Source organism: Urocampus carinirostris, chromosome 6 (assembly GCF_059441175.1).
Source record: "Urocampus carinirostris isolate Australia breed hairy pipefish chromosome 6, RoL_Ucar_1.0, whole genome shotgun sequence".
Taxonomy (NCBI): Eukaryota; Metazoa; Chordata; class Actinopteri; order Syngnathiformes; family Syngnathidae; genus Urocampus; species Urocampus carinirostris.
In genome coordinates, this window is record NC_142354.1 from 44,526,598 (window position 1) to 44,539,383 (window position 12,786).

At 40.7% G+C, this 12,786-nt stretch overlaps 1 protein-coding gene across 1 annotated transcript in view; it reads right to left on the bottom strand.

The window, feature by feature from the left end:
• Nucleotides 1-12,786, bottom strand: part of igsf21a (immunoglobin superfamily, member 21a) — a 398,377-nt gene that overhangs the window by 15,953 nt on the left and 369,638 nt on the right. Inside the window, exon 8 of the mRNA XM_088339077.1 lies at nt 710-902. Within this exon, the coding sequence (XP_088195203.1) occupies nt 710-902 (193 nt within the window). The remainder of the gene's footprint in view (nt 1-709; nt 903-12,786) is intronic.

Here is a 12,786-nt window from a genome sequence, read left to right on the forward strand (position 1 = left end):
GTACTGAATCCCATTTTTTAGTGGAAGTACAATGTTGGCAACAAGATTCACTTGATATCATTGGAAATTATTTGAATACAACACATACTTTTTCTTCTTTTTTCCGTGTTTTTTTTCTACTTTTTTTAAATTCCTTTAAAAAAATCTCATTGTGTTCATTTTTTTCCGAGCTGTTACTTTTTTCTTTTTGTTCTCTATTTACTTTTTTCCTACATGTCTTTCTTTTCTTTTTTTCCTGGCTTTTTTCTAAATTTTCTCTTCCTTTTGTTTCTTTTTTCTTAGCTTTTCACTACTTTTTCATTTGGGTATTTTTGTCTTTTTTGTTCTATCCCCCTAAGTCATTTTGTGCACAATTTTACATAATATTTGGTCATGTTGGGATTAAAGAAGAAAAAACAACCCGAAGAGCCGTTTAGGACCCAAAAGAGCCGGTTCCTTTTAGTGAGCCGAGCCGAAGAAGCCGGTTCTCGACAAACTCCAATTTTACTCAACTTCGTTCGACTTCGACTCGACTTCAAAATACCGCATTTAGGACACAACGTCGGGGGAACCCGTGTGTTTTTACCTTCATGCACTGTAACTTTGACTTCAGTCGCTTCTTAATTAGTAATTTTGAGCCCTGATTTTTGTGCGCTGGCTAGATTTTCTTGTGCCCTTTTTTTTTTTTAAATAAGTGATTTCACTTGATCTCTATATGAACCCAATATACCAAAGACGATGAGACGGGTGTGCGTGTCGGTGGAGCCCAGTGGATTCTGTGCCGTGCAGCGGTACATGGAGCCGTTGAGCTCGGCCGGAACCCTTTCCAGAATCAGTTCTCTGCCCTCTCGCTCTGTACTTCCGTCCAGAAGGCGTCCCCCGACTCGGGTCCAGGTGAAAAGGGGCTCCGGGAACACCTCGTTCTGCTCCAGAAAGGTCGGAGGGTACAAAAAGGGATGAAGAGCAAAACAAACATGAATAATACAGTCTGCAACCCCCACAGATTCAACCGTAAGTTAACAACATTCATTAATAATCAACACTTGAGTTTACAACAATTTATTCCCCTCTCGGTTGCTAACCCTCCAGTAAACAAGCCTGCCTAAAAATAACAGCATGGAGTAGATTTTGACATTAGAAGAGACATACAGGACTGTGGTAACACACATTCCATTTGTTTGAAATTTGCGAAAACCTGGTTGGCAACAAATTACATTTATTTTATGAATTTGAGCAACCTAATACAGTGTTCTGGTTTGCCCGCGTCCCTGCGTCCTAGACTCATCATTTTTGCTGGGGACGCATTGTGTCAAATCAACCGGCAAAACTAACATCAAATGCGACAGAAACAAAATGAAAATAAATCCAAACAGCTTGCCAACATCATTTTTGCCGTTCCATGTATTCCGTTACTTCTCAAGCCTGCACAAAATTTAGTAATTTTATTCATATTTAGTTTCTTTCTTTTGTCTTTTATTAGCATATTTGGTATTGGAGTCATCCAAAAGTAATTGGAAGTAATCCAGTTAAAGTAACTTTACCCAACCCTGCAGGTGAAGTAAAGGGACTGTTTTACCTATCAAAATGAGTTTTTCAGGTAGAGTGATAAAGAGTCTGCGCCCACAAGCCATGATTTAGGTTTGATTCCTGTTGATCAGTGATACTTATCGACTAAATAAGCATTGCACTGAAAGATGCCCTGAGTGTATAAAAAGCCCAATGGTTATACACTAATAGACACGGTAGCCCTTACAATCGTCTCATTTTCATGTGCCTTATGTATGAAAAATACGTGAAAAAACTATTTTTGGGGGGATAGCCTTATAGTCCATTGCGCCTTATTTTGTAGAAAATACGGTGTATACACTTAGCATATTTGGTATTGGAGTAATCCAAAAGTCATTGAAAGTAATCAAGTTAAAGTAACCCTACCCAACCCTCTGCATATGTAACACTTTTTTAATAAAAGCAAGCATGTAACAGCTCTCTGAACATTTTTATAGGGACAATATGATATCTAATGTATGCAACCATATTCATTGGCAAAGACAGAAGCCTTGACATCATATTGTCTCAGGTCAACAGACCCCCTTGATTAAATGTACCATCCAAGACTCACAGAAGGTCCATTAACTGATGTATTGATGCCAGTTTGTTTAAAAATTAGATTAAAGGGAAGATGGTGCTCTTGTAAAGTCATTTTTTTTTCAACAACATATGAGAGCCAGAATTCAGAGCCCTAGCGAGGTTGCATTTTCTCCCTATTCAAATAATTACAAGAAAAAATAATTATTCAAATCTGGGTGAAAGGGGCAGCACTGCGGCACAGTGGTTAGCGCTTGTGCGGCACAGTTCATGTCATGGGAACCTCCTGCGTGGGTTCAAATCCAGCTCCAGACTTCCTGTGCGGAGTTTGTATGTTCTCCCCGTGCTTGCGTGGGTTTCCTCCGGGCACTCCGGTTTCCTCCCACGTTCCAAAAACATGCATGTCAGGTTAATTGGCCGGTCCAAATTCTCCATAGGTGTGAATGAGCGAATGAGTTGTCTGTCCCTGTGTGCCCTGCGATTGGCTGGCAACCAGTTCAGGGTGTCCCCTGCCCACTGCCCACAGATGGCTCCAGCCCCCCGCGACCCTAATGAGGATCAGCGGTACGGCTAATGAGATGAGATGAGATGAGATCTGGGTGAAAGACTTACAACCACAGGGAAGCATGATGGGTTTCACAATACAGTGACAGGTGTCAGTTACAGCCTGTCAAAATGCAGGGTTGGGTAGGATTACTTTAACTGGATTACTTTCAATTACTTTTGGATTACTCCAATACTAAATATGCTAATAAAAGACAAAATAAACTAAATATGAATAAAATTACTACATTTTGTGCAGGCTTGGGGAGTAACGGAATACACGGAACGGCAAAAATGATGTTGGCAAGCTGTTTGGATTTATTTTCAATTTGTTTCTGTCGCATTTTATGTTCGTTTTGATGCAGATCAAAGAGATCAAAGCCAGGAGAGAAAGCTTACCACGTGTTGCGAGTCATCATTTTATTCCTATTTAGTTTATTTTGTCTTTTATTAGCATATTTGGTATTGGAGTCATCCAAAAGTCATTGAAAGTAATCCAGTTAAAGTAACCCTACCCAGCCCTGTCAAAATGAGTGTTCATGGGACAATGTGTATTATATGACCACTAGATGTCCCTGTATGGTGTTGCAGAACCAGAAATGAGACCACCCTTTTTGACCTTTTTGTGTACCCGTAGCATTATGTCAGCTCCCTTATGGGGCGGCAGTGGCTCAGGAGGTAGAGCGCTCGTCTTGGGATCAAGAGATCGCAGTTCGAATGGCGGCTCCTCCGTGTTACATGTGGAAGTGTCCATGGGTAAGACACTGAACCCCTAATACCCCCAATAAGCAGGATAGCGCCTTACATGGCTGCACAGCCGCTATTGGGAAATGTGAAGCACACTGTAAAGCGCTTTGGGAAGTCTTGATTTGAAAAGCGCTGTATAAATGCAGATCATTTCATTTCATTTCATTTCATGTTATGTAAAACCATGGATCATTTTTTGACAAATGACCGTTTATAAATGCGTATTGATTTGATAGTTTATGTATTTTTGCTTATCATTTTAATCAGGGGACTCAAACTCAATTAACTTTTGGCCGCAGGAAACTGATTCTGGGTGAGTCTAGGCCACATCAGTTTTTTTTACAAGAACATCTCTGATAAAACAATGTTCTAAAATATTTTTACCATGAAATAAGACCCAAAAAAAGAAATATATTACAAAATAACAAGAAGATCTATCAGAAACAAATAAATACAATAATGATAATACTAATAGAGGAGTAAAAAACAACTTAAGAAACCTTATATAGTTCCCGAATAGAAAATACGAAGTACTTTTGTCCTCGTAAATTGCCAGTTCTTTAACTTTCTTAACATTAATGGAGCAGTAAATATTAACTGTTCTGAACGTGACTTTTCTTGTCTACTCCAAAAAATGACATACAAATGACTAAAAACGATTTAAAAGAAATAACCTGAAAACTGAAAATTGACAAAAAAATTAGTCCTAAAAAGTACTGAAAAGTGTGGAATAAAAAAAGCTTGTAAAAATGTAAAAAAGTACTGAAATAAAATGAAATACAATGGAAAAAGTACAGAAAATTAATAAAAAAACAAGCACGTATCACTCAAAAAAATGAAAATGAACAAAAAAAAGTAACGACAAAGAAATTATGAAGCAAGAGACCAAAAAACAACAACAACAAAAAAAGGAACCTAAAAATCAAATGGAAAACAAAAAAAAAAGACTGAAAACAAACAATGACTAAAAAACAAACAAAAAAAAAAATTAAAGGACCCAGAAATCGACCACATTATTTTTTGGGCCGCTCACTACCACCCTACGGATCGCAGGTTGGCGTGATTGAGATCCCTGAGTCAATTCATCTCATCTCATTTCATCTCATTAGCTGTACCGCTTATCCTCATTAGGGTCGCGGGGGTGCTGAAGTCCATCCCAGCCATCTCCGGGCAGTGGGCAGGGGACACCCTGAACTGGTTGCCAGCCAATCGCAGGGCACACAGGGACAGACAACTCACTCGCTCATTCGCACCCAGGGACAATTTGGACCGGCCAATTCACCCGAAATGCATGTTTTTGGAATGTGGGAGGAAACCGGAGTGCCCGGAGGAAACCCACGCAAGCACGGGGAGAACATACAAACTCCGCACAGGAAGTCTGGAGCTGGACTTGAACCCACGCAGGAGGTTCCCATGACATGAACTGTGCCGCACATGCGCTAACCACTGCGACGCCGTGCTGCTGATTCAATTCAAATATATTATTTTATTCTCATGCTTTTTTTTTACCACCAGGATGCGCTTAACAATATACACTGTCCCTTTAAGAATACCAGGGTGAATCACTCTTGGCACATGAAACTAAAACATTAGAAACATTTCTGTGCATTTTGTAAAATTAACACATCTAAACTAGCTAAACTTAATCTCAAATCCTTCCAACATATTTTACTTCTTGGATATAAACGTTTTTCTTCCTAAAAATGCAACAACTCTACCTTTAAAACCTAAAAAAAAAGTCTAAGTATTTGTTGATTCTGGGGATTGTTGCCAAAGTCTTCAAATAAATGAATACGATTTTGAAAGAAGTGGCATGGCGGCTGAGTGGTTGGTGTGCAGCCCCACGGTGCAGAGATCTAGGGTTCAGATCAAGCTATAGCGGCTTTCCCGTGTAGAGTTTGCATGTTCTCCTTGTTGCTGTCTGGGTTTCTTCCGAGCATTCCGGTTTGCTCCCACATTCCAACTGTGACTAACCTTAACCCTAACCCAAACCCAAACCCAAACCCAAACCCTAACCCTAACCCTAACCCTAACAACCAGTTCAGGTTGTCCCCTGCCTAGCTGGGATGGTCACCCCCTTGAGTGAGGATGAGCAGTGTAGAAAACGAATGCATGGATTTTTTGAAACAAAAATCATTGCTCTACGCCATTTAAGCTAGCAGTAGTGTCAAATGGTACCTCATACATAACAAAACGAGGGAAAAACATGGAGGAGCGCCTTAAAACCTGCACTGCTGAGTTGTCGTCTATAAAAAAAAATCCTCGGGAATAACACAGTTGCTTATCCCTTCATCTCACAGAGGGAGGAGAATAGCAATCTGTATGTGGGAAGCACATAAGCTATCGCAGCAATAGCCGGTGTGTAAGATTGATATTCTTTACAAAGTATCCTTGGGGCACATAGTGTGATGGAGTAACTCGGATTATGTTATTTGCCAATTACAAAAGTAGATGCCTAAAATGAACTCTGGGGTGGATCAAGACCCCGCTGCAAATTTCTGCCGCTCTCCGTGAAATGCATATTTTAGTTTAGCAGTTTTTCTAGACAATTGTGCAGCAAGAAATTGTAAGTACAGTGGAACCTCGGTTCTCGATCGTAATCCGTTCCAGAACCCTGTTCAAAAACCGATTTGTTCGATCACGGAAATCATTTTTCCCATTAAAAATAATGTAAATCGTTTTAATCCGTTCCAAAACCCTGAACGTTTACCTTGAATGTTCAACGTAAACATAAAGCTAACCCAGGCTCATCGTACGTCCGCGTTATCGTAATCTTCAGTACGAAAGATGACGCTAAGTGTAAAAATAAAAAAATCGGGTCGTTTACGAGTCATTAAGCACCCGGGTCTCCACAACAAGTGGTGAGCGGTTCATTGGAAAGGGGGCTCCGTTCCAACACCTTCAATGTTGGGCTCCGTTCCAACACCCTGAATGTTTAACGTAAACTTAAAGCTAACCCAGGCTAATAGTACGTTCGCGTTTTTTTTTAACAAAGATTTACCGCACTCCAAACATTTCGTCAGGCAGATCCGTCATCGTCGTTTTGGTCTCGCACCGATCTCAGCAAATGAGATCTCGTTGCTTCGAGATGACGTCATTGTTTTGGTGGTATTTCGAGTGAAAGAGAAGTAATCCCTCCGAAAAAACAGTTGGTATTAGGCGCAAATCAACAAAAATTTGGTAATTTCTTCAGTGTCGGTAATACGTCGAAACATAATGAGGAAAGTGATAACAACGGCAAAAATTCCGGCACAAAAAAACGCCGAAGAAATTCTTCAGAAGACCGTGAAGGCAAGGAAAATACAGGTTTTGAAGCGATTCGACGAAAGATAATAAACAAAAGAATACTCCTAGCAAGAAAAGGACTTTTCTGCCAAAATGGAATCAATTATATTCCTGATTTTGCTATGAGGAGGATGATAATGGAGGCGACATGTTCTGTGATGCGTGCACCCAGCGTGACAAAAAAACTGGATTGCATAAATCATTTCGCAATACCAACTTTCAGAAAAGCACATTGGATCGGCACAACGACAATGAAAACCACATATTAGCTGTGGAAATTCTGTTGCTGCCATTGGACCTTGAGAAGGCATTACAACTGTGGCGGGACAGCAAACCACAAAGAATATACGAACTGAAAAATCTGAAGTGATTAAAACTGCATGAATATATACTGGACCGTCTCAGAAAATTAGAATATTGTGATAAAGTTCTTTATATTCTGTAATGCAATTAAATATACATTCTGGATTCATTACACATCAACTGAACTATTTCAAGCCTTTTATTATTTGAATATTGCTGATTTTGGCTTACAGCTGAAAAAAACTCAAAAATCCTATCTCAAAATATTAGAATGCTTCCTCAGACCAAGTAAAAAAATAATTTTATAACAGCAAAACTAAATCAAACATTTGAAAATGTCCATTGATGCACTCAGTACTTGGTTGGGAATCCTTTTGCACGGATTACTGCATCAATCCGGCGTGGCATGGAGGCAATCAGCCTGTGGCATTGCTGAGGTGTTATTGATGCCCAGGATGCTTCGATAGCGGCCTTCAGCTCATTTGCATTTGTAGGTCTGGTGTCTTTCATCTTCTTCTTAACTATACCCCACAAATTCTCGATGGGGTTCAGGTCAGGGGAATTAGCAGGCCAATCAAGGACAGTGATGCCATGGTCAGTGCACCAGTTACTGGTGGTTTTGGCACTGTGGGCAGGTGCCAGATCATGCTGGAAAATGAAATCCTCATCTCCATAGAGCTTTTCAGCAGATGGAAGCATGTAGTGCTCTAAAATCTCTTGGTACAGTTGCATTTACTCTGGACTTGATGAAACACAGTGGACCAACACCAGCAGCTGACATGGCTCCCCAAACCATTGCTGACTGTGGGAACTTCACACTGGATTTCAAGCAACTTGGATTTTGCTCTTCTCCAGCCTTTCTCCAGACTCTGGCGCCTTGACTTCCAAATGAAATGCAAAACTTGCTTTCGTCTGAAAAGAGGACTTTGGACCACTCTGCAACTGTCCAGTGCTTCTTCTCCATAGCCCAAGTCAGACGCTTCTTCCGTTGTCTTGAGTTCAGAAGATGGCTCGACCACGGGAATACGGCTATTGTAGCCCATTTCCCGGACACGTCTGTGAACTGTGGCTTTTGATACCTGGACTCCAGCTTCAGCCCACTGTCTTTGAAGCTCCCTCAAATTCTGGAAGCGGCTCTTCTTCACAATTTTGTTAAGGCTGCGGTCATCTTTCTTGGTTGTGCAGCGTTTCCGGCCACATTTTTCCCTTCCGACAGACTTTTTGTGGATATGCTTTGAAACTGCACTCTGTGAACAGCCTGCTCTTTGAAAAATGTCTTTTTGTGTCTTACCCTCCTGATGGAGGGTATCAATGATGGTCCTCTGGACAGCAGTCAGATCAGCAGTGATTTAGCTTACTGAACCAAGCTGAGTGTTTTTAAGGCTCAGGAAACCCTCGCAAGGTGTTTCGAGTTAATTAGATGATTCAGGTGATTAGTTGAATAGCCTACTTGTATACTTTTTCATGATATTCTAATATTTTGAGATAGGATTTTTGAGTTTTCTTAAGCTGTAAGCCAAATTCAGCAATATTCAAATAATAAAAGGCTTGAAATAGTTCAGTTGATGTGTAATGAATCCAGAATGTATGACATTTTTGTTTTTTTAATTGCATTAGAGAAAATAAAGAACTTTATCACAATATTCTAATTTTCTGAGACAGTCCAGTAGACTAATATTTCAGCAATATTATTTTGTATAATGTACAATATTGTTGTGAACTAAAAAATCTGAAGTGATAACTGCTTTTTATTACCAATTAACTGTGATGATTAAAACTGAATGAATATATAGATTGTATTATATTATTTGTCACCGATTTACAATATCAACCTCGATAACACAACATTTTGGGGAGCCATAGATCTCTGTTGGGACCCATAGATTTTTGAGCATGCGAGTCCCCGGGACCCATCACTTTTCACAGCTCAAATAAACACTGCTTTAGAGAGAAAGACAAGCCTGTATGTTGCATGCTGCATGCATTCTGAGGTATTGTACTGGTCGTTGGACCAGATGTATGCCATCATCTAGAACACAGCTTTCAAAAAGGCGGCCCGCGGGCCAGATCAAGCCCGCTAAGGGATTGAATCCGGCCCGCGAGACAACACTCAGAGAAGCGCAAGAGAAAAACAAGCTGCAGGTTGAAATGTCAACTTGATGTTGCCAAAGCCAGGTTGCTCTCACAAAGACACTGTACTTGTATTTATTTCTCTCTCTCTCTCTTTCTCTCTCTCTCTCTCTCTCTCTCTGTCTCTTTCTCTCTCTCTCTCATTCTCTCTATCTCTATATTTCTCTCTCTTTCTTTTCCACCCTTTTTCTCCCACTCTGTCTCTTTCACTCTCTATGTCTCTCTTTTTCTCTTCCTTTGTTGCTCTTTGTCTCTTTCTCTCTCTGTGTCTTTTTTAACTTATTTTGCTCTTACTTCCCTTCTCTCTTTTCTCTTTCTCTCTTCCTACCCTTCGCGCTTTCTTTTCTCTCCTTTTGTCTTTCTATTTCTCTTTGGATTTCTTCTTCCGCTCCCTTTCTTTTCCCCCTCTCTCACAACTTTTTTTGTTTCTCCCGCTCTCTCCCTCTCTCTCCTTCTTTGTCTTTTAACCTCTTTTGCTCTAACTTCGTTTTTTCTTTTTCTCTCTTTTCTCTTTCACTCTTCATACCCCTTGCGCTTTCTTTTCTCTTTTCTCTCCTTCTGTCTTTCTATTTTTTTTGGATTTCTTTCTTCCTCTCCCTTTCGTTTCACCCTCTCTCATGACTTTTTATCTTTTGTTTCTCCCTCTCTCTCCCTGTCTCTCTCTTTTTCTCTCTTTGTCCCGCCCTCTCTTCTTTTCCCTCCCTCTTTCTCTTGTTTCTTTATCTCTCGTTTTCTTTCTCTTTAATCTACTAGTCCGGCCCCCCAAAAAATGTTTGTTCTATCGTGTGGCCCCCGAGTTAAAATGAGTTTGTCACCCCTGATCTAGAACCTGCTGCATTGGTCCAGATTTTGGGGCAAGAAGCTGTCAACTTGACATTCTGTTAATACCTATATTTAATGTTGATGGTGATTGTTTATTAGTAACATCCATTGCCTCCTGGTCAGGGGGATTAAATAAATCATGTTTTTCGAGTTTTTCTTCATAGAAGTTTCAGGTTAAGGGATTTTATAATGATCTATGAATCATTTTGATGCTTTTTGTGACTATGGGCTGTACAAATAAATATGACTAAACTACACTCTGGCCTCTTTCGTATTTTTAATCAAATCATTTTTAATGCTGAGCTAACCAGATGAAAGCAAGAGCAAAAGAATTCATTTAAAATGTAGAGTCGGAACGTTAACAATTAAAACCGAGGTCAAGGATTCAAATTGAAACACTTTTAATGGGTAGTATGCCTTAAGATTTATTTTCCTTGAAAAATAGTGCCTTGGAAAAGAGAGGCTTTTATTGGTGCAGTGTCTGCCATATTGGGGCAGGGTCTGCCATATTGGGGCAGCGTCTGCCATATTGGGGCAGCGTCTGCCATATTGGGGCAGGGTCTGTCATGCGGACCCTGTACCGGTCCATGGATTTTCCGGTCAATCTCTGTTCCTACCCTAAATTATGGTCACAAACTATAGATCATGGAAAGGGGGATACCACTTGTGAGGTCCCTTCTCAGGGTTTCTCTTTTTCCTCACGCTGAGGTTTTGAGTTGTTCCTTGCCCGCATGTTGGTTTAAGATCAGGTACCGTATTATCCGCACTATAAGGCGCACCGGGTTATAGGGCGCACACCGAAAAAATAGTTTTTGTCCTATTTTTGACATACATAAGACGCACCGGATTATAAGGCGCTACAATGGGAACGTCGACAAAACAGTCAGATAGTTCAGTCCAACTTGTCGAGAACACGTGCGGATGCGGTGTCCGTACGATGTCACTCAAATGCATCGTTCCATCATTCGGAAGGTTAAAGTCTTGGGATTCAAGAAATGCCAACCATTCCTTAGTTTCTATTTTCTTTTTCGCTCACAACTTTACTCTGCATATGACAATAAACACTTGGAATTGAGTTTAATTTAAAAATAGACACTCCATTCATTATCTGCACCGCTTATCACAGAAACATCAGGTTCAGTCTGAAACAAGATACAGGGATAATATATATAGCCAGAGTAGCTCACCGAAGTCGTTGTGTTCATAATAATGTGCAGCCGTGGTCCTCTTATATCCGTGAGTTTAGTAAATCCAGGAGAATAAAATATTTACAAATACAAAATAGTAAAAAAATGCTTTCTGTATGCCGTCAGCCACGTGCTATATGCATTCATCTTTTTTGGCCAATTGCAGGCTTTGTTTTACCGTCCAAGCCAATGCCAGCCTGTAAATGATAAAAAGGATCCGCCCCTTGACCTCCGAATAACTTTAGCCAATAGTGATCCATTCAAATGATGATTGACACATTGGTTAGCCAATGAAACGCCGGTAAATAAATCCCAGCATACACCGCGGACTACTTGGCGTTCGGGAGAAAATCGAGTCGGCGGCTGCAAGTTAGTTGCAAGACTTTGCGAATTTATTTTGTTCCATAAATAAGGCGCACTGTATTATAAGGCGCATGGTCAGCTTTTGAAAAAAATAAAGGCTTTTAGGTGCGCCTTATAGTGCGGAAAATATGGTAATTGTATCATTGTAATCCTGTGCAGTCCTTTGAGACATTTTTTGTGTTACTCTAAAAAAGCTTTATATAATCCTCTTATTTTTCTATTTTTTGCAACATCCATTCCAACCTAGTCATCATGGAAGGGGGATTACCTCATGTGCAGTCCCTTCTCAAGGTTTCTTGATTTTCCTCATGTTGAGGTTTTTGAGTTTTTCCTTGCCCTCGTGTAGGTTTTAGCTCAGGGGATGGTGTAATAATTGTCTGTGGTTTGCAATAATCTGTGGTCTGTGTAGCCCTTTGAGACTCTTTGTGATTAAGGGCTAACAAATAAACATGACTTGACATGAGTCTTATAGAAACCATATAATTTTCCATTATCAAACATTTTTGAAAAAGCACGCACAAGAACCGCATGCTCCTAAAGGGGCTTGTAGGTGACCCCCATTCTAGTGTGACCCATCGAGTATATTTATTCACTTTAGTCTATTTGTGTTCTACTATTGACCAAAAGAAAAAGGTACAAGCGGCTGAAACAAGTTTCCCCGACAGAGTGACTGGGCTCTTGAGAGGAGCCAGCTCAAGTGGCTTGGGCATTTGGTAAGGTTGACTCCTGGACGCCTCCCTCGGGAGGTGTGCTGGGCATGTCTCACTGGGAAACGGCCCTGAGGACAACCCAGGACACGCCCAAGAGAATATAATATAGAAGAATAGAATATACCTTTATTGTCATTGTTACAACATGGGATATATTGTGACAACAAAATTGGACGTGGCACTCCAGTTCCACATTTTACAGTGAGGATAGGGAAAGGAAAGAGATAAAGGAACAAAGAAGATGTTTTAACTGTCTTTGTTGTATAGGCTTTGTTTTCCACCGGAGGGGGGTGTATGAGGGGGTGAGGGACAGACAGAGATGGGCGTATCCAACTAGATGTTTGATCTTACTGTACACACGGTCCAGTGTTTTTTCCCTAATTGCTCAGTCCACGTGTTGAATGGATTTGGGAAGTACAGTCCTTAAACACGGCAGCACGGCGGCGCAGTGGTTAGCGCATGTGCAGCACAGTTCATGTCTTGGGAACCTCCTGCGTGGGTTCAAATCCAGCTTTCTCTGCGGAGTTTGTATGTTCTCCCCGTGCTTGCATGGGTTTCCCTCCGGGCACTCCGGTTTCCTTCCACATTCCAAAAACATGCATTTTAGGTGAATTGGCCGGTCCAAATTGTCC